This window comes from Ascaphus truei, chromosome 5 (assembly GCF_040206685.1).
Source record: "Ascaphus truei isolate aAscTru1 chromosome 5, aAscTru1.hap1, whole genome shotgun sequence".
Taxonomy (NCBI): Eukaryota; Metazoa; Chordata; class Amphibia; order Anura; family Ascaphidae; genus Ascaphus; species Ascaphus truei.
The window spans coordinates 303,529,655-303,557,024 of NC_134487.1; the positions used below are offsets into that span (position 1 = coordinate 303,529,655).

At 43.6% G+C, this 27,370-nt stretch overlaps 1 protein-coding gene across 1 annotated transcript in view; it reads right to left on the minus strand.

The window, feature by feature from the left end:
* The window catches only part of PIK3C2G (phosphatidylinositol-4-phosphate 3-kinase catalytic subunit type 2 gamma), a 218,116-nt gene that overhangs the window by 180,959 nt on the left and 9,787 nt on the right, over nucleotides 1–27,370 (minus strand). Inside the window, exons 2-7 of the mRNA XM_075599209.1 lie at nucleotides 20,876–21,669; nucleotides 19,230–19,312; nucleotides 18,960–19,117; nucleotides 16,794–16,924; nucleotides 16,105–16,217; nucleotides 3,466–3,565 (exon numbers count right to left, since the gene is read on the minus strand). Coding sequence (XP_075455324.1) covers nucleotides 3,466–3,565; nucleotides 16,105–16,217; nucleotides 16,794–16,924; nucleotides 18,960–19,117; nucleotides 19,230–19,312; nucleotides 20,876–21,589 — 1,299 coding nt within the window. The 5' untranslated portion in view covers nucleotides 21,590–21,669. The remainder of the gene's footprint in view (nucleotides 1–3,465; nucleotides 3,566–16,104; nucleotides 16,218–16,793; nucleotides 16,925–18,959; nucleotides 19,118–19,229; nucleotides 19,313–20,875; nucleotides 21,670–27,370) is intronic.

A 27,370-nucleotide genomic window follows, 5' to 3' on the forward strand; every position in this document is an offset into this window, starting at 1 on the left:
AGGAAAACCTTATTTTCCTCTCGCCTGTGTCACTGTGCCAGGAGGCTTTGCGCATTGGCGCGTTAGGGTGGCGCAGTACTGTGCATACTGAAGCATTTTTGTGGCAATAACTTTAATAGGTTTTATTTATATTCTCTGCTCAATTCAAGGTGTTAGCTGACACCAGTGTCCACTTTAAAAATTGTTTTAATAAAAGTTATACTGGATGCTATTTCAGTAAAACGTAATCACAACATTGAATACTGTATGAAAGAAGAAAACGTTTATTGTGTTCTATTACTTGTTACTAAACAAAAGCTTTCTATATGCCTATCTATAAAGACTGTATCATTTACAGTTATATTAATTACTGTTTAGTCTATACCGATGTTGGTGAAAGAGAATCCTTATGTGATATTAGAATGTGTGAAACTGTTTAAGTCTGAAATGATCTGAAACTGACTTTATTTTTCCCAAAGTATTTTGCAGCAAATTCTGATTGCAGCTGGAGAAGCCAGAATCCAGCTCAATAAATCTGTCTTCTTCACATAAACTGGTGTGATTTACGCGAGTCTCCAAAGTGGAAGTTGTTGCTGATAGGTTTGTATATGAGTATTTCCCTCTGCACAGCGCCCTTGGTAGCCTTGCCACAGAAGGCTTATGCACAGAATAATGTAGGGGTTTGAGTGGTCACTGTTCTGACTTAAGCACACTGTGGCAAGTGGCAGAGACAGGCAGTTAGCTCGCTCCCCGTAGATGCACACAGAGTCCTACTTACTTGTGTGCTTTTATTGTAAAAAGGAACAATAACAAAATGATGGGGAACAGGGGAAGGTGCAGAAGTGAGGGGGAGGGGGAAGGGGACATTATGATAACTTTACCAGGAGGTGGGACAAGTGACTGCTCCTGGAGGCTGCTGGTTAAAAGAGGAAGGGAACGTGCCTGTTCAAGCAGGAAATATGGCCAGGAGAAACCATACAGCCGGGGGTGCTGGGACGTACCAACAGGAGCCTGTGCAGTAGTTACTAGGCAACAAGCAGACAGTGAGGAAAAGTAGTTACATTAGTAACAACAATGCACAGAGAAGTGACGGGAGTGACAGGACACGGAGAAATACACAAACTGGTTCCAAGAAAAGTCACATACCCACAGGTTAATTCCTCAACGTTTCCGTCCCCAGAGCATGAAGCTTTTGCTGGGATAACAAATACATTGAGAACCTGGAAGTACTTTTTTCCCCCTCTCCCTTTTTGTGTGTGCAACAATGCAACATTTGCTGATTTACTCATTTGTTCCCACAGCTGAAATCAATAGAAACCGTCTCTGGGGTAAAATAACAAGATTTTCTTGATCTGCGTTATGTATCATCTGAAACAGCAGCGAGAGATCCAGAGCAGAGGTCATTCTTGCTAATGAATACAATTGTATAGGTATTAATATAGGATATGTGGTGTCTCTTGGGTTAAGAACCAAATAAAAAGCAATGTCTACAAGGAATCAGACATGTACTGTATGTATGTAAGTACAGTATGTATGTACTGTATGTATGTAAGTACAGTATGTATGTACTGTATATACAGTATGTATGTATAGTATGTAATGTATGTATGTACAGTATGTAATGTATGTATGTACAATAGGTATTATGTACAGTATGCATGTATTTAAGTACAGTATGTATGTACTGTATGTAATGCATGTATGTACTGTATGTAATGCATGTATGTACTGTATGTATGTAAGTACAGTATGTATGTACTGTATGTAATGTATGTATGTACAGTATGTATGTATGTACTGTACGTATGTGTAGCCCTGTTTCCCCCCTCTCTGGAAGATGTTGCTGCTACTGCTGTCTGTGGTGCGGTCATACCTGTGAGGGTCCAGGAGAGCTGAGTGTCACGGTGTTGTGGGGTAAAAGGACAGACTTTCGGCGATCTTTAGAGCTCACTCAGTGTGTCAGCGCCTCCAGCCATAGCACGGCTCCAGGATTCCCGGAGACAGTCCCCACCATGGCAGACTTCAGAGTATACCCCTACCCAATAGACTGTAGACTCAGGCAGGGGTATATAAAAGGGATGCTTTATTTGGACATCTACTGTGATTACCATACAGCGGATGCAGGATAGATTGAGATGGGTCCCAGGCCTCTGGATGATGCTTGGCCCTCTGATAATATTGAGGCCATGCTCTCAGTTCTGATCTATCTCTCTCTCTCACTCAGTCAGCCCAAGAGGGACTGACTGGCATGTCTTAGCCCCAGCCATGAGGAAACTGCACACAGCTCCTCTCCCTAGGAGGGGTGGAAGAGAACTCTCTATAATTTAGCACTTCCTCTCTGAGACACAGAAAGGGGAGGGCACAAGGTCTGCACCATAATTGGCTGTACACAGACCCTGTGTCACCTCCACTCCTGCAACTCAGAGGGTCAGCATCAGGGTGAGTCAATGCCCCTAGGGTAGCCTGTAGCTACTAAGGACTTATGTGACACGGGGCAGAGAGGCAGTCTGGACCAGCCATGGCTACATATGTATGTATGTACTGTATGTGTAGTATGTATGTATGTACTGTATGTATAGTATGTATGTGCTGTATGTATAGTATGTATGTACAGTATGTATGTACTGTATGTATAGTATGTATGTATGAGAATTTTAGTTGTGGAGTAATAGAAGAAAAGCATAAACCGCTTACTAATGAAAATATTAAATATTTATGTTTTTGCTCCCGGTTCAATGGGGGTCTCATTTTTAATGTACATACAGCATTTTGTTCATTTATACCCCATACAAATTGTGATGTTTTAGATATTTTTGATCGTTAACATTTTTTATAGCAAATACCATCCAGAAACATCCCCCCCGCCCATTTATTTATTAATACAGTAGAAATTTTAATGTATTCTGTTTTAGACATATTAAATCCCACTCTTTGGCCAAGTTATTAATAGAGGTACAAGGTAGATAAGAGAACAGTAAAACTGCACGGTAAACTTCAGAATGGCATGCTTACAAACTTTCATAAATACATAAAGGTGATGCACACCCAAAACGAGTCAGTCAGCAAGAGAATATTAGAAAGAGGCTTATCGGGTGCGTCCAGACAATCAGCAGCCGCCTGTCACACATTGATAGAGTTCAAAAGATCTCCAGGCGCCAAGCTGTTTTTTCAATACACAATGGTATTTATTTTACATAAAGAAAGACCAACGTTTTGGCTATAAAGAATCCTGATGAAGGATTTTGTAGCCGAAACATTGGTCTTTCTTTCCGTTAAAATAAATACCATTTTGTATTTTAAAGATCTTTTCAACGATGTTTACAAACTTTGCCAGTGCACCTTTGTTCCCCACCGGAGCTTGCAAGCCTATCTCTGAGACTTATTTCTTAACAGATCACCACGTTTAGGATTGCAGGCTATTGCAGTAATGTTTAGCAAGTCATGCACAAAGGTGTTAATATTACAAAATAAATACACAGAACTTACTGTACGAGCTAGGTGGGGCTGTATGCCAACGTCTGTGCTCAGTCTGAGCTGCACAAAGTTCACTCTTTGAAGATTCTTATGGCTTTTCATGGTGTATGCACTAAAATGCAGAACATAAACATGAATGCAATTATATTTTTGTACATGCAAGGTACTTTGCAAGAGTAAATATGAGCAGGAATGCACTTTCCAGTGCTACTATTTCATGTATATAGACATTTAGGGGCCGTGTTACTAAGTGGTGCTATTCCATGAGACACCTTGCAGGTCTAAATAGGCCATAAAATCTCTGAATTTGTGTTATGGAATACAGTACCACCACTTAAATTTAGGCCCAAATGTCAATCAGTATTGGCTGTTTGCATTACACACTAAGAACATGGCACAAAACTCAGGCGTGGAAACAGAAAAATGAACACTGTTTTGAACTCTTGACTGCTCAACACTAAATACCCGCTCTGCTCCCTACTCCATCTGGACTCGGTATTTGGCAACACGGACATATTTTATTTGAATCTGCTGAACTGCAGCTACATTAGATGTAAGTCTCTACTTGCTTATTCTTGTACTGCATAATACATCTTTTATCTACCTTTGGTGAGCTCTGTGGTTCCTGTCTCTACAAACTATCAACAAGTTAACAAAGTGTTAAATTGAATGCAAAGCATGGAAAGATACATAAGAGGGAGTACAGAAACCCTCCAACGCGTTCCGCACCAGCCTTGCTGCTCAAGGAGAACCCCTGGTAATACTTGCTGTACAGCACTTTGTATAACCATCCTCCCTGTCCTGGGATCATCTGAACATACAATTTTAGATATGTTCAAAAACCTCTACAAAATGTATTACATACATAATTAAATATTTATAAGTGATAAGACATATGGTATGCATGAAACACACTCTATTTAGACCAATTAAAGACTTACTTTTTTGACTCTGAAAATGCAATATATTTATTTTCTGGAAGGAAATGGTCACAGTTTCCTCATCTCCGATGGGATGGCAAGAAACGTAAGCAAACCAGGGTTAGAATTATGAAACAATTTAAAATGCCTGCACACTGGGCTGATCAATTCGAATTGTATGTCACCTTTTTTGATAAATCACAACTGTTCCAAAAGAAGCATTTTTACCCGTCATGTGTTCCTACGCACATATTTTATTATATGTGCACTGGAGAACATAAATCACAGATCCCATTAGACAATTCCCAGCAGGAATACTTTGCCTTTTGTCAGCTGACCTTCTGAACTGAGCTCATCCACATGTATCCATCCTGTCCAACATTTCCATAGTCAGGCAGCTCTGTCTTCCCAATGCTACAGTAGCCACTGTTTGAATGTCAGTGATATTATATAGAAGAATGTATAAATAGGTATTGTTGTCAATATTGCCAATTAAATCGTAATATTGGTAGTCCACGAAGTATGCAACCTGTTAAAGCTTAACAACTGAACTCATTTATATTTTATTGATTGCAGATGATATAGTTGTTTGCACTAAAACGTTTGTACCAACAATCGCATGTATAAGAGACTAATTTCCCCACAAATGGGGCAAAATAATGACATACCGAGTATTTTATACTGTATTTTATTACCTCTCCATGTGAGTATATGAAGAGTGATATCGTAGGGACCTGCAATCTAATCTCAGGTCCCTTTGTACTATGGACACAGAGACCAATTTTAAGTCAAAATGGTATCTTATCTACAAGGGTACTCCTCCTCTTTAGGCCGAGATTATGCTGCCGGCGTTGCTACATGCGTGCGCTTGCGCGGGCACATCAAGCACAATGCAGTACTTGGCTATAGTAGTTAGCCAAGTGCTTGCGCGCCTGCCGGCGATGTAGAGCGCTGACACAGCAGCGATTTGAGAAGACAATAAATTTTGTCTTCTCAGGCGACTGCCGCGTGACGTCAGCGTCACGTGAGCTGGTTCAGCCAATGAGGGCAAACCAGCTTCGTGACACGTCCACCACGCCTCCGCCATGCCGCTGCCACGCCCCCAACTGCTTCCAACACTATAAGCACAGAACTCCTGTGCTACAGCAGCGCGACACGTTTTGGGAGTGTATGAGCTCAGCCTTATATGTCATTGACCCTCTTTATATGTCATTGACCCTCTTTATATGTCATTGACCCTCTATATGTCATTGACCCTCTTTAATGCTTCTATCGATTCCTACAATGGGAAAAATAAAGAAAACACTATTTTGTAACTTGACTATTTAAATATATCCAGATTGCTCAAGTACTGTACTTTGCTAATTCAACAGCTCCCTCTGCTGTCTAATTTCTGCTTCATTCACACTTTACGTTATGAAAAGAGAATGGGTGGGGGGGGAAGCATTACATGAACTGTTTCCAAGGGATATGTAACTATGTAACCAAGTAACTATGTATCTATGTTGGGGAATGATATTGAATGTTTTTGTGAAATCAACATTCATTTAAAAGGACAGACATGAATGCAATAGATATGTATATACTAGACATGGGGTGAGGCCCCCACTTTGCACACACCTGTACCAGACTTTGTGCAGCTGTAATGCCTCACTCAGATAGGAGTGTTTAGTGTTTATTGTTATCAAAAGTAGACATTTCCGTGGGTCACTCTCCAAAAGAACAGGCCGCAATTTCCGATTTTTTTTTTCAGAGAGAGAACAATCCGTTTTTGGAGGAACTTTTAACAATCCAGAATCACAGACACAGACTATTCTAATGTTATTAACCGTCGCCAGCTGTATATATCTCCCCTCAAACTCCCCTCCAAATAAATTAGGGAGACATGATTGTGCTGAAAAAGGAGCCCACCTGAGGTACCTGGCTGGGAAATATGCTAAGGGCTATGCAAAGTATATTTAAATGAGTCCCGTCCCACACTTCCTAAAAGGATTTCGATACCAACCTAATGACTGAAACGGTATCAGACCCAACATGACTAGAACCCACAACCACGGCTGATCTAGGCCACCACTCTAGCAGTGTGAGTTTGGGCCCAAAACCCCATTGAAGAGGTTAGTGGAGAAAATAAAGGAAATTGGTCTTTTATAAATGGAAACTTGTCAGATTTGGCTAAATGGGTAAGCGGAGTACCTCAAGGATCAGTACTAGGGGCCAGTGCTTTTTAACTTGTTTATTAATAACCATGAGGTTGGCAAAGTGAGCAAAATCTCCATCTTTCCTGGCGACACTAAATTATGGAAGGTAATAAAATCAGAGCATGATCAAATGTCTCTACAGAACGACTTGGATAAACTGGAAACTTGGGCAGATAAGGTTGATCACAGATACATGTAACGTTATGCATTTGGGAACTAAGATTAAGCAAGCTACAAACTAAATGGGACACAATTAGGTCAATCCTTGATAGAGAAGGATTTACAAGTAATTATAGACAGCAGGATTAGCAATAGTGCTCAATGTCAGGCAGTCGTTGCAAAGGCTATTAGGATATTATCATGCATAAAACAGGGTATAGAACAAAGAAACCAAGGGCAACAAAATCCCTTATAGTGATGCAGTATAATGTTTTCCTAAATGGAGAAAACAATCCTAATTATTTAAAGTGACTACAAAGAGACACAAAACACCATTATGTTTACTGAGAGACAGATAGTGCTGGAAAATTCGATAATTGGTGCCGTGAAAAATATCTAAATATAAAATGTAGATTTTATATCACTCTTGTGAAGAGATGCAGCTTTTTCCAAAGATGTTTTTGCACTATGTTTTCTATATCTCTTTTCTCTACATACTCAAGTGGAGTCTGAATCCATAAAATGTCATAAAAGAAAAGATTCAAGTTCCTACAGAATCCTTCATGTATTTGAAAGACAAGGGGAAAAAACTCCAACGCACAGCCCTGAACAAAGTAGGTCCCACAAAACTAATACAAATATATCAAATGCTTTATTCTTCCATAGTTTAAAAAAATGGAGGTAGGTACCCTCCTACGTGTTTCGGGCAATCCGCCCTTTATCAAGGAGTAATATGTCCCCCACAATATTATGGATCTTTGGGAGATGGTAAAAAACGCGGACGACTGGGTTAGAGTTAAGGATGAATCCTATTTCATTCTTAGTTAGAACATTAGTAAATAGACCAAGATCTAATAAATCCATTAAAGAACTTAAGAATTCCATGGTGGGGTCTGTTGGTAGTACAGAGTAGGAGGAAACATCACCAAGTTGGCGATATGCTTCCTTGAGATATTCAGTCCTACTCTGCACCACCACCGCACCCCCCTTGTCTGCATTGTTTATAATTAAGTCAGCATTATCCTGGAGTGATTTTATCCCTACTTAGATTGTCCTGACTACCAAAACCTGTAAGAAAAGAGTAACCTTGGGACAAAAGACGGAGATCCCTAATCACTACATTTTCAAACATGGTTATGTAGGATAGAAAACAGAACCTTTCTTTAGTTGGGAATTCCAATCACTAAAACATTAATTAATAGAACTATCCGGCACCCCGCCCTGCTCAGCCCAACAGTCGTCCATGTCACTCAGGGTACAAAATTCCCTGAAGGACGATAGGCGAGTTGTGGGCCGGGGAGCGTGGCTGTAGCGCGTCATGACGTGTGATGTCATCACGCATTGCCTGGCCTCATGTACACTGTTCCGACGTCATTTTATTCATCTATTATTTCCTTTTTGGATTTAAATGTTTATTATTAAAGTTTTTTTATTTTTTATTTTTATTATTTTTTGATGTTTAACATATTATTTGATGTATATTCTTTATTATACCTACTGCATATTTTCCTTTCAGTATATATATGCATATGTATTGTGTTTATATTTTGTACTAGCTGAGAGACCTGGCGTTGCCCGTGAGTTAAATTTGCCGCTAGGAAAAGGTGGGGGGAGGGACAGTGGACAGGAGGAGGGGAGGGACGGGGATAGTGGACAGGAGGGGACGGGGACAGTGGACAGGAGGGGATGGGGACAGTGGACAGGAGGGGACAGTGGACAGGAGGGGGGGGCAGTGGACATGAGAGGGGGGGGCGGGGGACAGTGGACAGGAGGGGGGGACAGGGGACAGGAGGGGGGGACAGTGGACAGGAGGGGGGGACAGTGGACAGGAGGGGGGGAACAGTGGACAGGAGGGGGGACAGTGGACAGGAGGAGGGGACAGTGGACAGGAGGGGGGGGACAGTGGACAGGAGGGAGAGGAGAGTGGACAGGAGGGGGGGAGAGTGGACAGGAGGGGGGTGAAAGTGGACAGGAGGGGGGTGACAGTGGACAGGAGGGGGGTGACAGTGGACAGGAGTGGGAGGAGAGTGGACAGGAGGGGGGGGGAGAGTGGACAGGAGGGGGGGGAGAGTGGACAGGAGGGGGGTGACAGTGGACAGGAGGGGGGTGACAGTGGACAGGAGGGGGGTGACAGTGGACAGGAGGGGGAGGAAAGTGGACAGGAGGGGGAGGAGAGTGGACAGGAGGGGGAGGAGAGTGGACAGGAGGGGGGGGGCACACACACTGTGTCCCACACACACACACACACACAGTGTAACACACACACACAAAGTGTCACAAACACACAGTGTCACACTGTCACACACACACAGTGTCACACACACACACACACGTCACCTCTCCTTCCGGCCGCCGCCATGTTACTTAGTCTGCGAGGGAGGAAGGGGTCCTTCCGTCCGCCGCCATCTTAGGTGCCGCGTGGTAGCGGCAGGCTGCCCTGCCCACTGCCTGTCCCCGCGCCGGGGAGGGAGTGGAGCGGGAGGTGAGTGGAGCGGGAGGTGAGTGGAGCGGGAGGGAGGGAGGGGAGCAGGAGGGAGGTGAGTGGAGCGGGACCTCTCCTTCCGGCCGCCGCCATGTTACTTAGTCCGCGAGGGAGGAAGGGGGTCCTTCCGTCCGCTGCCGTCTTAGGTGCCGCGTGGCAGCGGCAGGCTGCCCTGCCCACTGCCTGTCCCCGTGCCTGGGAGGGAGGTGAGTGGAGCGGGAGGGAGGTGAGTGGAGTGGGAGGGAGGTGAGTTGAGCGGGAGGTGAGTGGAGCGGGAGGTGAGTGGAGCGGGAGGTGAGTGGAGCGGGAGGGAGTGGAGCGGGAGGGAGGTGAGTGGAGCAGGAGGGAGGTGAGTGGAGCGGGAGGTGAGTAGAGCGGGAGGGAGTGGAGCGGGAGGGAGGTGGAGGGAGGTGAGTGGAGCGGGAGGGAGGTGGAGGGAGGTGAGTGGAGAGGGAGTGCAGCAGGAGGGAGGTGAATGGAGAGGGAGGTGAGTGGAGCGGGAGGGAGGTGAGTGGATAGGGAGGTGAGTGGAGCGGGAGGGAGGTGAGTGGAGCGGGAGGGAGGTGAGTGGAGCGGAGGTGAGTGGAGTGGAGGCGGGGAGGTGAGTGGAGCACCGGGGAGGGGGGGAGGTGAGTGTGATGGGGGGGAGAGGACAGAGAGAGAGGTGTGTGTGTGTGTGTGTGTGTGTGTGTGTGTGTGTGTGTGCGCGTGTGTGTGTGTGTTTTTTTTTTTGGACCTTTGGCCCGTCACTCCACCTCAGGCCAATGAGAGGTGTGGGGGGCGGGCCAAGGGGGTGGTGTGAGTGTGTGAGGCCAATGAGAGGTGTGCGGGGGCGGGCAGGCCAAGGGACCAATGAGATTGCCGTTAGGGACAGGGAACACAGTGAAACATACATACATACAATGCTTTCAGAAATATATAGTAGATTCATATTAGTATTTCATTTTGGGGACTATGTATTGGGGCCCCATCTAGCCATTCTTCCTCCATCTGTGCCGTGCCTGACATGCGCACACAGTGCTCCCTGGCCTCATGTACACTGTTCCGACGTAATTTTATTCTGGGGGGGGGGGGCGGGCCACCCGGTCAGGCATCGATCGCACAGTTCCTCCTCCGTTTTACTGCTTTGCAGTGTAGGAGGGGACTGAGATCGAGCTGCCCGAGGTACGGCCCGCCTCCTCTGTACTGCAGGACGCCGGCCGGTTGCCATGGTAGTGTCGGGGGCGTGGCTGTGGCTCGTCATGACGCGTGACGTCATCACGCATTGCGTGTGACGTCATCGCGTTTGTGGGCGGGCCCATTTGGTGGCGATTTTGGCACGAATTGGGGCTGCCTTAAAGGGTATTTAAATACCAATACTGTGGGGTACATATTACTCCTTGATAAAGGGCGGATTGCCCGAAACGCGTAGGAGGGTACCTACCTCCGTTTTTTTAAACTATGGAAGAATAAAGCATTTGATATATTTTTATTAGTTTTGTGGGACCTACTTTGTTCAGGGCTGTGCGTTGGAGTTTTTTTCCCTTGGATCTCTCTGCATTCTCCTGGCTGCACGCTCACCAAGAACTACAGGACTGGGGCAATACAAATTGTGAGTAGATATTCCTCTTTCTACCTACCTCTGGACTCCCCCAATGAGGCTGTAGGTCTGATTTTCTTCATATTTCAGCCTTCAGCCTTCAGCCTTCAGCCTTCAGGGCTAGAGTTCTTGTTAATGGTATATGCTACATTATGAATACATACCTCACTAGCCCCAGTACCTATTTTTCTACATTATTACCTAAAGGATTTACTCCAGGATTGGACTTTTATGTTGGAGCGCATATCACTAATTGACTGTATTTGAAAGACACCTGATTTTTTTTCATACCATGTGAGTGGGACATTTATAGTATTTTGAGCACTTGGCTAATCCTTTTGCTGCAATTTAGCACTACTGTATGTACACTCTTTTTGCTTTCCCATGACCCCTGATAAAACGGTATGGATCGAAGGGAAATAGCATCGTTTTGCCACTGTATGAATTCTTAGTAAAACACACCTTTAAATATGAAGTATAGTTTGGGGCATAAAAAGACATTATGGAACTGGAAACATTTCAAAGAGCTACCAAATTAAAATAGGGGATTGAAAGTCTGATTTATGAAGAAAGGCTAGCAAAATTAGGTTTGTTTACATTAGAAAAAAGTAATCAAAGAGGGGATATAATAACTATTAACAAATATATTCAAGGTAAATAAAAGGGACTTTAAAGAAAACTTTTCAACCCATGGCTCTTCCTTTGAGATTGAAAAAAAGGCGATTTCACCAACAGCAAAGGAACGGGTTCTTTACAGTAAGGGCAGTTACAATGTGGAATGCATTACCCATGGAGACTGTGATGGCAGATACAATAGATATCTTCAGGAAAAGGTTAACTATTTTTTTTAAAGGAAAGGTAGACAGGGATATACCAAATAAGTCAACGCAAGAAGGATGTTGATCCAGGAAGAAATCTGATATCTGCTATTACTGGAATAAGGAAGGAATTTATTGGCTGTTTCACTGGAAATTTGTGTTGGTCTTCCTCTGGATCAATAGAATTAGAAATATAGGATGAGTATCTACGTTGACTATATAACTACAGACTTTACATGAACCGGGGGTTTGCCTAGATCTGCCCTATAGTCCCCAACATCGGGTGAGTCCCCAAGTTCCCGCAGTACTGGCACCAAGAAAAAAACTTTGACAGACCGAAACAAAATGGTTGTGGTCTCAGGGCTTGTTCTGACGGCCAATAGTAAGCTGCAAAGTCCTGGGGAGATGGTGATGTGGTGGCGGCTTTCTGTTGGAGACCACTGCAGGCATGTATTAACAAACTACAAAACATTGAACTCAAGGGAGCCCCTCAGTCCAACTGAGCTTAAAAAAAAGAGGAACGGTTAAGAACGGCCCAAACTGCCCCTCAGGGTCTGCAGGCAGCTTGGAGGTACAGCTGTCACTCACTGCGGGAGCTTCCAAAGTCACATCCCACAATGCCTTGCCACTGTGGATGCAACGCATTGTGCGGGGTGACTTTGGCAGCTCCTGCTGTAAGTGACAGATATAACCCCCCCACATTAAGCTGCAGTTTGGGGCCTTACTAAGTGCGCAGCCCCCACACGGGCTCAGGACTATACTCAGTCTGGGAGTCACCATTACAGTTTTTGTTTCATGAGACCCTTTGGAGACACCTCACAAACCTCTAGGATTTCCTGAACCCCTTGTTGGCTATCCCTGGTCTACTGGTTATGTATATTTATTTCAAATAATCTGCACATTTTAAGCTAAATATTTAATAAAATGGGTTTCTTTTTCATTAAAACTCAGGGTCTCCTTTATCGCAAAGTCAAAACATCCTTTGTAGACAGAATTGCACCTATAAGTGTCTGTATCAGTAACATAGCAAGTAGTCTCCATTAACTTCTCTTGTGCAGAGAGCAAAGTACATCAAATAATCAGTGCCACAATATACAAGTTGGAAAATACATACACATGTTAGTAACCGTAAACTGAACCAAAAGCAAATATTCCAAGTAGGCTGAACAGGCTCCTAAGACATAATTAAAAATCAGATATATGACTCTACTTATCTGTCTATAAGTATTCTCCAGGTCAAACTCACTTTTTCTAATAAAAAACATATGTAGTTATTGTATTTCCACTGTTGGATTGAATTATTTGTCCAGGTACTAATTGTCTGGTATATAGATTTCCTCTTTTCAAATGTTGTTAACTGGTGAATGTCCATCACACCCTCACCCCACTATCCTCCTCTCTCCCTCTCCCTCTCTCTCCCTCTCTCTCTCCTCTACCTCTCTCTCTCTCTCCCCATCCTCCTCTTTCTCCCTATCCTCCCTCTTTTTCCCCATCCCCGTCTCTCTCCCCATCCTCCTCTCTCCCAATTCTCCTCTCTATCCCCCATCCTCCACTCTCCTCCATCCTCCTCTCTCTCTCTCTTTCTCTTTCTCCCCATCCTACTCTCTCTCTATCCCCATCACTCTCTCTCTCTATCCCCCATCTCTCTCACCATCTCTCTCCCCATCTCTCTCTCTCTCCCCCATCTCTCTCTCTCTCCCCATCTCTCTCTCTCTCCCCCATCTCTCTCTCTCTCCACCCATCTCTCCCTCTCTCACCCCATCTCTCCCTCTCTCCACCCATCTCTCCCTCTCTCATCCCATCTCTCCCTCTCTCACCCCCATCTATCCCTCTCTCACCCCCATCTCTCCCCCATCTTTCTCTCTCACCCCTATCTCTATCTCACCCCCTATCTCTATCTCACCCCCTATCTCTATCTCACCCCCTATCTCTCTCACCCCCTATCTATCTATCTATCTATCTATCTATCTATCTCTCTCTCTCTCTCTCTCTCTCTCTCTCTCTCTCTCTCTCTCTCTCTCTCTCTCTCTCTCTCTCTCTCTCTCTCCTCTCTCTCTCTCTCTCTCTCTCTCTCTCTCTCTCCCACCCTCCTCTCTATCCCCACCCTCCTCTCTATCCCCATCCTCCTCTCTCACCCCCTATCCTCCTTTCTCTCTCTCCCCATATCCTCCTTTCTCTCTCTCCCCCCTATCCTCCTTTCTCTCTCTCCCCCTATCCTCCTCCTCTCTCTCTCCTCTCCTATCCTCCTCCTCCTCTCTCTCTCTACCCCCATCCTCCTCTCTCTATCTCCCCCATCCTCCCCTCTCTATCTCCCCCCATCCTCCCCTCTCTCTCTCCACCTCATCCTCTCCTCTCTCCCCCCATCCTCCCCCCTCTCTCTCTCCCCCCACCCTCCCCCTTTCCCCCCCATCCTCCCCTCTCTCTCCCCCATCCTCCCCTCTTTCTCCCCCAATCCTACCCCCTCCCTCCCCACCCACCTCTCTCTCCCCCATTCTCCTCTATTTCCACCATCCTCCTCTTTCTCCCCCCCACCCTCCTCTCTTCCCCCCACCCTTTTCTACTTTCTGTTTCTCCCTACCCTGTGAAAAAGTCAATAACATATTTGTACATTTTTTTTCAAATCGAATAAGTAGTTTATGTTTATGATCAAATGAAATGTCTCTAGTTTCTGGCGCTACCATGATGACTATTGAACTGCAATGGGCCCTAAGGAAAGCTGCATTTTAACCTCCCAGACACTTAATATTTTGAAATGATTATATCACCTACACAAAGCATCAGATTAAAAAAACTAAAACAGCTTTGAAAAGGGGCAAGAATATATCTCTTAAAGTAAGAACATAAATAATAAAATAAAAAAACAAATGTTGATCAGTGCGGACTGCAGCTTTAGGCCGCGCTTATAGTGCCGGCAACGCGACCGATGACATCACCCGTCGCCATTGCGAAAGTTGCATTTCAAATTTAGGTGACGTCGCTGGCTACAAGGCCAGCTACGTCATAAAAGGGGGAAGGTAGAGGGACGGAGAAGCTCCTGATTGGCCGCAAGTGGAGACCGTCGCCGAAAAAAATCAAATATCAGTGACTACCAAATTTTTGGTAGCACTGTCGCTCCGTCGCTTTTTCGCCGTCGCGTGCACTATAAGCGCCGACGACGGCGACAATGCATTTGTTTTGACTTGACGGTCGCGTCGCCGTCGCCCGCACTATAAGCGCAGCCTTAGAATGTTTGCATTGGTTAAGTGCTTGGTAGTATACCGGTAAAACTAATTTTGTGTATATAATAATAATAATAATAATAATAATATGTGGTAAAGGTGGTTTAGTACGGTGAAATCCCATACCTAGTATTAAAATAGCTATAAGAAATGTTATCATCAAGATCCATAAAATGAGCAAGTCACAAATTAAAAGTTTTTGTTGAAAAATGTGACTGGAACACAAAACATCTTAGTTTTTAAAAATGGAGATAATTGCAGTATTATTCATATTTGCTTGTTCCAATGGTCTTGATTTTCATGGAATCTTTTCTGCCAGAAAGCACCAAGTGCAGCTCATAACATTACAGTTTCAAATTCTTCTTATTGCAGTTTCGAATTCTTCTTGGACATTAAATTGCTCTTTGGAAAAGTTATAATGTGTCTATGAGAGAAAGCTAAAAAAACAATAGTATGCTTTGACTCTTTCCATGGTGATATACGAACGGGTCTTAAAATGGTGAATTTCAATGTCTGAATTACACTCTGAACAGGAAATCTCTCTCACAGAACATGATGAACATTTCTGCCCTGTGGGTAAGTTCTGGAGATTCAGCTACAGACTATAATGAAAAGTTACATTTTGTATCTAAAGGATCTAGGAGCGCATTGTCTAAAAATTATTTTGAGGGGCTGATACTGTATGTTCCGTTTTTTGTTGTTGCTGTAGAGGTGTCGTAACCGTCCCGCGAAACAATGTTTTCATTATGTAGGCAATGTACCAAACACATTTAGTACGTTTGTTCAGAGAAGGGAAAAACAGGCACGTGAAATCTTAACCTTCCAGAACCTTCCATTCCAAAAACCCTTAAGATATTTATAAACAAAACTCCCAAATTATTTACAACCAAAACCAGGGCACGAGGCCAACTTCCCATGTGGCACCAGGGCACGAGGCCAACTTCCCAAGGTGTTTCTTGTATATTTTTAGTAAAGTATTTTACGTCTTTCAGTTATTTATATTTAATTTCCTACGTATCTTTATAATTCTCTCTCTCTCTCTCTCTCTCTCTCTCTCTCTCTCTCTCTCATCTCTCTCTCTCTCTCTCTCTCTCTCTCTCTCTCTCTCTCTCTCTCTCTCTCTCTCTCTCTCTCTCTCTCTCACAAAAAGTAGATAGGGGTTTATGAAATGAGAAGTAGATAATAATTTCCCACAAGCTGTATTTTAATATGAACGTTTCCAACTCAAAGTAACAAATACACAAGGTGGCAGATATATCAAATCAAACGTTACGTACTTTTGTAAATATTCATCCAAACCACAGATGCTTAACAAACACCCTTGTGGTGGAGGGTCCTGATATATCTGATGGAAAAATGTGAGGAATAACGTCTTGTACGGGGACAGAATCTGTAAACAAGGATAACAACAGTTAATAAAATAATAACCGTGAAAATATAGCATCTGTTACAATGATCTTATACATATACTGTATATGCTGAGAACATATGTGGGCATCACAGTGCTAGTAACATTTATATATTTATCTCTAGGATTATCATGAGATATAATAAAATAATTAAGGACACCTGACGATTCACATATGTATTGATTTATTGATATTTATGGTTTCAACACAAGGTCAATATCTGAGTCCCAGCACAACCTAATGTCTCCTTGGTCAGGTCTTCTCATCTCTGTGTCTCACATACAACATACAATATACCGTATGTTGGGACTATATGTGGGCAATATTACTCAATAGTTGTAGCCAAGCTAAAAAATACGGTTAGAATTGGAGGCACATTTGCATTGTTAGCTACTGTACAGTAAAAACAAAATCTTATGTCTAGTATTTATTACAAAGTGCAGCCACATCAAGTGGATTAAGAATGTGTCACATCTGATTAATTTCTGGAAGCAATCTATGAAAATGTGAAGTCCTCTGACCTTCAGCCATTTCTTTGGTTTTCTAAGTTATTGATGTATGTAGCCACGTAGTGAAGTTCCTGTGTTGCTCTTGTTGTTTATCATGGTGACAGCAGACACTTGTCTAGTAATAAGCGAAGATGAGCACAGGGTTGTTTGATTTTCATAGGCATGTTCACGTGGCTTCACTGAGAAGTGTAAAGGATCCATTTACGAAATGTAGAGCATCTGATTCAGGGTTGCTTGTCTTTAATCTAGTACCGGAGGTCCTTGGAAGTTCATAATCTTATTATACCAATAGGACTCACTGAATGGACCAATTTCCACTCATCCCTCCATAGGATGAGGCACATAATTTAATAGAGGAAATAAATATTTTATAAAACCGACTTTGTTAAAAATGAAAATAATTCCTATCTTTATTTATTGTTACAAACCCTGTAATTGGGCCAGATCAACAATAATGGCCACAAATGTGTAACAACCCTTAGTATACATTTATGTATACATGCTGCCCCCCGGTGGATATAAGGAGTTAACCTGCTCTGCATACCACTGTGTATTTATGGACATACTCTCCGGCCAATGGCTGAGAGCAGAAGAAATGAAAGAAAGGAATAAGTCCATTGGACCTTGAGGAGCTGGGACGTCATGGCAACAGACGTGTGGAGAGAGGCAGGCAGGCAGAAGTGAGCTAAGAGACCCACGTGAGAGAGAGAGAGAAGAGAGGGGACCTGGTCGAGGAGCCAGGTAGACAAGACAGTGAGGTGGCAGAGTCTTAAAGACCAGCAGGGCGGCGAGAGAGAGAGAGAACCTGTGCAAACTGTGGGCAAGAGCTCCGAGTCATAACATGAGAAACCAGCTGGGAGATCGCTCCTACAAACACATCAGTCTCTTTCTAAGTGCCCTGGGCACGACACTAAAGGGTAAAGTAACAGGCCTGCAACCATTTCAACTATATAACACTACACAAGCTCCAACGCTGTGCTGGCACCTACAGGGGCCCTTTAGGTAGCACACGGGCACTGGGACTGAATAAGTGACTCTGTGGGATATTTGCGCAGTGAGGGTGTTATTATACTGTGTGTATATTGCATTAAGTTCTGCCTGTGGTCTCCTGCCTGTGGAGGCAACGGCATGTGATTCCTGTGTTCCCTACCTACACCGTGCTATTATTTATAAGCTACGTGTCCCGCTGCGCTGTCTGACTCTAGCCTGGTTACTCGCCGGCTGAATACTCTCTCTCAGGTACAAGGGAGGTGGGCTCAGGGCCCCGCCGTAGTATATACTTATTCATACATATGGGGAAATAAAGAGGGATTACATTGGAGGTGCTCCTGAGATATTGGCGTAGATAATACAGAAACCCTCCCCTGATTAACAGTAAAGTGTCAGACAACGAAATATACATTTTTCCCTGCTCAGCCCTAGATTGTTCTGGAACATTCCCGGCCAGCGCCCCTTGCAGTTATATGAAATATCTAGCCGCGATTAGTGCGGCCATTTTGAGTGACTGGTGTACCAGGGAAGGCCTAAATTGTGATAAAGCCTTTTTAATAACTGGATCCCTGACACAGTCGATGACACAACCATCATTGAGACACTTACAATGGTTGAAGTGTGGGGAAGGGCACATATAAAGGGGAAAGTGTTACGTATACTCTGCCCCAGAGTATAGCAGGGGCGGGAGAGAATGCAGGGGGCGTCTCATCACTCAGCCCAGCCCACGCACAGGTCTCAGCAACCCTGCTAATGTCCCCATTGTAGATAGGATCAAAGAATTCCTAGCAAAAGAGGGGGAAAAAAATGGAAGAATTTAAGAGAGATGTGCCCCACTGCTCCGGCGCCTCAACAGGTAATACCCCAACGTGTCCCCAGACACTCACTATAGCTATTAGGAAGCTAGTGGAGAAGTCTGTGCTCTAAATAAACTGGTGAAAATGCTTCAGCCAAAATTGCAGGAATAAGGTATATTTTAATAACAGAACGTGTGTATGTGTGTACATCTTTATTTATATAGCATCATCCAGCTACATAGCAATTTACAGCAGTAATAAATGATATAATATTACAACACATAATAGGAATAAGCACTTTAGACATTAAACAATAGGAAAAGGAGTCACTGGACCGAAGAGCTTACAATCTTTGCAGTTAGCTGTTTGGTAGATATAATGGTGAATAACTGTTGGTCAGTTTTGTGTAGATTCAGAACACACTTACCATTCTGGATGCAATTTAGTGGATGTAATAAGCAGTCTCCAAAAACCGTTATGTTCAGCTCTGAGCCGTCAATTTCATGGTTTGGAAACTCAACTGCAACACTCCAAATTCTGCCAGAGTTTGATGCAGGGTCCAATGCAGAATATCCCCCTCTTATACTGTAACAAGAATGAAAGCATCTATAAGTTACCTCTTCCTAATGGTTAATAAATCACAATAGATACATAAGATTAAAGTAAAAGTGTTGGAACATATTTAGCATGTACTTACATTTTCACTGCTTCACAAAAAGAAGTGAAGTTCTTAATATTGCCGTGGGGTAACTCCAATAAATTAATTCTCCATTCATTATCCTATGTAAACACAAAGACGTTTAAATATTTTGTTTTAAGTGACATTATGTTCAAATACTTAGAATTCCTTATTCGCTGCTACTGCTTTCAGATGTATTTATAAGCGTTGGACATTGGTTATGAAAGACATTACAGTGTCAGGAGCAATACTGTACATACAAGCGCCCCGCATTCAGTAACCTAACCATTCTCCAACCTCCCCAAGAGACAGACCACGTCAATGTTAAAACCCATGCTGATGGCTGCGATATTCACTGAGATCTTTCCAGTCATATGTTTAGATATATGTATATACAGTACTGTACATACTAAAAGTACTGGACCTCGATATGAAAATCAGCCTTTCATCAACCCGATTATAGTGGGTGGTGAGGCATCTTCCAGCATGAGGAGGTTCCCTTTGCCCATAGCATTGCTTAGTAAATATGAGCCCAAAACATCAGGGACCACAAGTTATCTGGACACCTGAATGTAATTATCCTGTGTACGGTGAGTGGGCAAACATTGATACTTTTTTTTTTACATTGATTTCACTAATGTTTTGCACAATTTAAAAAAAAAAAAAAACAGATTTAGATAAAACAAGAACTAAAACAAATCAAGAACTGTCTGCTCATTTTATATGAACATTGGCAGATATGAGTAGGGGAAACTCTAACATGAATGGGTCAAAATCTTGAAGATACGAAGGATACAATTGTTTTATTCTCCGAGGATGTTTTTATTTCTACCTCTTAGTTAAACAATTTTGGAAATTAACTTTTTATTATTTTTTTACAAGTTGGTAGATTGGCGGAACGTTAAGTTGGTGCGCCCAAAACAGTGGTTTTAAGTGGAATTGTCGAAGCACTAAAATCTGTCCAGTATCAGACTTGATCTTTTGCGTGGGAAAGCACAATTAAATACTTAGGGGTCATTCTTTGTAGTCCGAAGCGGCCGTTTGGTTTGTTTTCAGACGACAAAAATCCCCATTAATTTCAATAGAGATTTTTGAGTGGAAACAACAGAAATGGGCGATTCGGAATATATAGATAAGGCCATTAGGTGTTAAATAGATCAAGATGTTATGGCACTGTACAATCTTAATATGGCTCTCCTATATGGCTCAATTTGGACAAAACTTCCCATGAATATGGTTACAGTGATCAAAATGAAAATACTACCCCATTTGATCTTCCTTTTCCGGGCACTTGAATACATTTAGGTTTACGTCTTTTTAAAGGGGTTGGATGTTATTATTAAGACATTTATTTGGACGAGAAAAGGACAGAGGTTGAATATTTCTACAGTAACTGCACATTTGTCTGATGGGAAGACACCCTTTACCAGATTGTAGGGAATGTTATTATTTTGTACATTTAGCACCGTTAGGTACAGGTAAATGGTTTAATGTGGAAAGAGACCCAATTAATTATCACATAGGGGTCTCCAAAATACCATATGCAAATGTAAGTAATTACATACAGTGTATATATAAAAAAACAAAGATGTTTTATTTATTTCAGCGACACCACACGGGTCTCATGTGACAATGGGTGTTACAGAAGGAGTTACAGTACGTACCTTGGCGCTTATACCAGGATTTACTGATTGCTGAGGGCAGAGAGTTCCAATTTGGGGTCCCATCAGCGCGTTGTTTGGAAATGCCTGCACAGAGTGGGAATACATTGATTTGCTCCGCGTTTTCTTTTCCGAACTCATCCCCTTTCCAGTTTCTTCTGTTGAAAAAGCCAAGTTACCAGATCCTGATTCTGCAGGCAATGTGCTGTACCTCCTCTTCTCTGCAGCAAAGTCATGTTTGTTAGCAAAGGTTTCAACATTACATGAGAACGTGTGATCCCTGTTTCCATTATCACTTTGTTTGAAGTTAATACTGTGATAATGAGCACTGTAATCATTCAAATCTGATCTGCCATAATTTTCAAACCCGATGTTAGGACCTCCAACGCTTTGTTCACTTGAAAATTGTTCAGTTGTCATTAGATCGAATGGTCTTTCATAAGAAGCTTGAAGAGGATGTTCCTCGTACCAGTTGGCTGATTGAAACCCATATGACATTTGAGATGGTATTGCATTGTTAATTCCAGCTGCTACTGTATCAAAACCAAGACTCGGCTGTTGAACAGAACCAGGATTTGTTTCCATACTTTGCAATCCATTTCCAGGGACATCAACTTGATGGAATTGGCCATAAGAATAGGGATATCCTGGAAATTGTCCAACTGGATTAAAATGCATTTCCTGGTCTGGTGGACCAATTTGGTAATAATTTGCCATGATTTCTTCACTTAGTTTCCATACATTCCTTTGGTTCTTGGTTGATTTTTTCTAACTCCCAACTCCAAAGGCGCAGTGTCCTGTATAGAGAGACAAAACCACGAGATGACATTAAATACAATATGGGTTCATTAATCCCCACATGGAATAATTAAAATGTCATATTGTTAATGACATCATTTAAACCAGTTTTCTGATTAAAGGTTTTTGTTTGTCTGCAAATTGCCTTTACATGTAATTATTGATCCTGATCAAATATTTATATAGCCTATAAATATAACCTACCTCTCCAATTACCACAAAGTCTTGTTTTCACATGGGAGGTCACTGAACCAGTAAGGTGCTACCTGTTGTAAGGCAGTGTCACCCACCCTGTATGTCAGCCTGTCACATTACCCAGAGAAGGAGGAAGTCCCCTGCACTGTATACCTAGACTCTTCTTGGATTTACTGTTCTTGTTGACACCGCTCCGCACATGGCAGGGCAAGAAAGTACTCTTCATCCGAGCAAACGCACTCGTTTTATCATTGCCCTATTATTAAAGGAGTGTTTCATTTTTCAGAGCAACATACAGCAGATATGCACCGGGCCCCGCATTACTGGTGGGGTTATATGAAACTGATACTGTAACCAAATGCTATGGAGATGTTTACATTCCTATTCTGTAATGTTGTGTGAGTTCTGTGTGCAGTAAATATGATACAACAGTAATAACATTGAGATGAAGTGATACGAGACCCAGTATAAGTTATACTACAAATAACCAGATCCGCGACATTACATTATTGCTCACATTCTGCTCAGTAAAAACGGAATATGAAGTTCAACATTAGAGATGAGCAAATATCTCCAAATGTGCTTTTTTTTTGCAAACTTCTGTAATATTTTGTGATTTTGCAAAGGTTCACATTGCTCAGAAATTGATGAAAACAAACCTAGATGCGACATTTTCATTCTAATGTCGCACAAATGGCAATACGGGTCAGTACTGCATATAATGGGACGTATGACTTTGAATGTTATTCTAAAGAATTCACACATCTCTATTCAGGATGCGTTGTTTCCAGAGCTCATGTGACGTGTCAATACAATGGAGGCCACCACATGTTTTGGGGGCCAGAATATAAGAAACAATGAACAAATGAAAGGAGCAGGGGGAGGGAGACCGTATGGGCCTGGGGGGTGCACTAGGAGAAGGTATAAGGCGTGGGGTGTAGGAATAAGAAGATATTGGAGGGAGTATGAAGGAGCACTGGGGAGGGGAGGAGGGAGAAAGAGCTATTGGCGGGGAGGAGAAGCTATTGGGGGAAAGAAGGAGCTATGGGGTGAGAGTACGAGCATGGTGGGGGAAGGAGTTATGTCGCAGGAAGAAGGAACTATAGGTGTGTGGGGAGTAGGAGGTAATGGAGGGATATTATGGACCTGTGGGAGGTGGGGGGGGGGGGGGATAGCTATTGGCTTGGGGAAAGGGAGGGCCGAAGCAGAGGGGAAAGCCTTGAGCCAACTGTGGAGGAAAGCATGGGACCACCTGCAGCCCAAGGAGGTGCCCTGCAGAAGGGCCAGCTGGAAGGAGAGGCGGGCCCCCCCCAGAAGCTGGAGGCAACTTCCTGTCCAGGCTAGCCGGGGCATGGCTGCGTTTCTCTTTATCCTTACATGATCAGGCCCCAGAGCCACCATCCCTTTGGAGGAAATAAACCCAATATACAAACCATATAATTCAACTCACAAAATAATTGGGCCCCAGCTTGACAAGCCAGCTCCGCCACAGGCATGGGTGTTTAACACCTTAGACTAGCCTCGCCCATCCACCAAACTAAACACCTTATTTTGACTATCTTATGAAATCAGTTTATCAAGCACCACCAATGCTGGTGAGTGGGGAATTTTAGGCCAAATAGACATACTTTAGTATACGCCCAATGTTATACCCCACCACCTCTCCAACATTGTAGCCATGGCCCTGTTTAACACTATCACTGCTGGGTAACAAGCACTTATTGCCAAATAGAATCACTTTAGATCAAAAATATGAAACAAAATGTGTTTACTTTAATTTACTACATACTCAGAGCTTTGACGTTGATACAACACATGCTAAGAGACGCCCCCCCCCTCCCCACACACACACAATCACTATTCCTTGTGTCTCTTCTCCTCATCTTTTAGATTGTAAGCTCTTTGGGGCACGGTTCTTCTTATTGTCCTAACTTATATATGCACTTTTTTTTAATACAATGGTATTGTGTTTCCTCCCACATTGTACTGCGCTGAATATGTTGGCACCATACAAATAATAATAATATGATGGCTACATCTACAGCAAATATATATATATATAGATAGATAGATAGATAGATAGATAGATAGATAGATAGATAATAGATATTAAAATAGAAAAGATTAGTAGTTTGAAATGCAACTTTAACATCTATAACACGCATGCACATTCCTCACGAAGAACCTCAGTACCCCACTTTACATGCGTGTTCGCACTATAAACACGTTCCATCTTCAGCATCGAAGTGAAACCCCCCTAAGCCCAAGCTCACAGTTTGCCAGTCTTAGATCTGACTTTTTATTTTTTCCTTTAGTTTATGAGCCCCCCTGTAGAAATAACAGATAACCCCTGCCAGGGGCCGATGGCTGGAGAGCATGCTGAAGTTCCAGAGATGTCAGGTGTATCTAACAATGAAATAATATTGAAATGCGGAGGCACACATAGGGAGAACTGGGGTAGAAACACATACAGGAACTTTCTGTAGGAACCCCACGTTACGCAGCCCAAATACTCTTATACCACGTGATATATCCGAGGAGCCACAGCACAGAGGGTCCTCTTCACTGAATGACCAAGAGATAAGAAGCCTTCCCAATGGGACCAACCCTGGGCCATTTAAAGTCTCCCCTAATAGAACTTAACCCATTGCCTACATTGTGATCTGGCAGGGGGAGGCCGCCTGGTCATGATGCATTAGTGCAAGGGACTTATTAAAAATATATACATAGTGCATATCACCAACTGCTGTAGGTTTTTCTTTTTTCCTTTTGGGACATAAATAACAATGCTCACTAGACAAATTAGATGGGCAATTGTGATGATTATTATACAAGAAAACCTTCTGATGTTTTCCGCTGTGCTATACAATGTATTCCATATAAATGTGCGCTGAAGCTATTTATACAGTATGTGTAGCCTAAGGGCAGACACTACAGTGTCAGTACCATAATTGTTCAGACCTGGGTGAGAGGCAGAATGACTGTATTCAAACTCAACTATTTCAGCGTTTGAGTAACTTTTTAACAGCAACAGACCCGAGTTCTGGCAGCCCAGGGATACAGTCCTTAGGTGGATGGGAGGTGGGGTCCAACCTGGCTGTCTGAACCCGTTAGGCCCCACTGGACATCGGACCCAACTACAGCTCTCGGCCTCTTGAGAGGGCTTCTACCTCACCACCAGGTAGAGCCTGGACCCCCTCCACCTTCCCGGGCCTCAGCTGTTGGGCAGGGAGTGGGGTGTGGGGGAGATAAGGTGGAGATATATAGGGAGGGGGTGAGTGAGAGGTGAAAGGGGGAGTGAATGGAAGAAAGAAGGGGAAGAGAGTGAGCGGAGGAAATGAGGGGGAGGAATGTGGGGAGAGTAGAGAGAAAGGTAGTGACAGAGAGGGGAAGGGGGGGGAAGATAAGGTGGTGACATAGAGGGGAGGAGAGTGAATGTGAGAGAGAGAAAGAGAAGGGAAAAGACTTACCGGGTCACTAACAGGTGAGGAACATTCCCCCTCCCCCCACTCAACAACCCAGGGCCCGGGAATGACTAGTCCACCCTTGTACTCCAGGAAAGCTGGCGGTGGCCCTGCTTATGGTGGTTAGCATAGCTTCCCAGGGTCTTGGTACATAGTACCTGTCTAGCTGAGTCCTCGGCTATCAGGGCTGGAGTGCTGGTGATCCCAGGGTTTCAGCTGATCTTACTCCTCCTATAGCTTTTAGCAACAACATATGTCCCACTGCATGGCTGCCTCCTGGCACCTAACCCAGGCACATTGCTTAGTTGTTCATAGTTAACACATCTATTTATAGCCTGACGCCAAGCTAAGATTGGCCAGATCCTACAGAGGAGACACGATCCCCCTGTACGGAGGAATTAACCCGTTAGAACCCTAATGGCTGCCCACATATATGCCTTTAATATCCTTGTTTCTGACTGGCGAATGTTTCTTAAGCATGTTCCAGTTAAACAGCTTCAGTGGTTTAATGATTTATATTCCACATTTGGAAAACGATCAGTAAGCTGCATTTTGACATATTTCATACAATACTTCAACACGTACGGTAATTCATGTTTTAGTAAACAGATGTGAAGTGGCAAAAGACATTTCTTTATTATTTTGTCAATAAAAACCAGTTATCTAACAAAGTCTCCTGACAGCAAAACGGAGCGAAACCGGTGCAAAAATAGCACTAGATTTGTCAAATAGAAAACGAAATACTGTGGCAGGTGGCAGTACCACGTAGGCCTAAAGTGATCCAGAATCCGTGGCTTGTTTAATTAATTAAAGGTGTGGTTCCACGTATTAGTTTTCTTCTTTATAGGTATGAAGCAGGGGGTCTCGGGATCAGAATCATAGATAATAAGCTCCACGGACCCCCACTCGCCAAGATATTTACACCTGTACTGCACCGACACACTTTATTCGAGCAAATACCCAGTATGTACCTGGCAGATACCTGGAATGCGCCGCTCCTCACCTCTGACAAGCCCCGTTGCGTTTGCCTTCCCAGCCTGGGTTCATGCCTGGCTGACGGGCGGCTGATCTGTTAAATGATAATGATTAGGATTTAATAGGCTGCAATGATTCGCGTGTCTACCAGATGGCATAAATTCATGAATTGTAATGCAGTATATATATATATACTGTGCAGTATTGCAGCCAGCGGGAATAAAATGCTTCAATCCCTGCTTGGAAAATACCTCAATGCACTCGGGCAGAAAACAGTCACAAACCTCAATACACCCGGGTATACCCGAATTCGTGGGACTAGCCGAGCTCGAATAAAGTGTGTCGCCAGTGTAGGTTCCCCGAGTAACGTCCCTAGCTGGGGAAACAAAATTGAGATTTAAATCTCTCACGGCATGCAGGCCAATAAGAAGCAGCTACAGGAAATAGAAAGGAGCGCACGACCCAACAGGAGCAAAGAGAGGACCCAATGCAAAAAAATAAACGTTATTTGTCATAACCTAAAATCCAACGCGTTTCGAACGCTGGTGCGTTCTTTATCAAGGATAACATACACTGTTAAAACACCCCATTTTATATCCCTCTTACCTGCAATCCGTTCGCGCCAAAACAGAGCCACCCAATGACATCATAACGGCCACGCGTGCTACTGCGCATGTGCGAAGCGCCCGAACGAATTATTCTGGATCATCCTTGGGCTTTGGCATTGGCTATTAATGGTTATTATACCTAGCATTTGAGCGCTTCTTCATCTCTATCTACCTGGCAATAAGAAGCAGCGACTTCATCCGCCATTTCTTTTTTCCCCCTTTCTAGAATCTCGTGCTCAGAGTTCCGAAGTTGATAGATAAACCCATGCTGAGCACTCCCCCCCCACCTGCTGAGCACTCCCCCCCACCTGCTGAGCACTCCCCCCCCCACCTGCTGAGCACTCCCCCCCACCTGCTGAGCACCCCCTCCCCCACACCTGCTGAGCACTCCCTCCCCCCCACACCTGCGGAGCACTCCCTCCCCCCGCACACACATGCTGAGCACTCCCTCCCCCCCA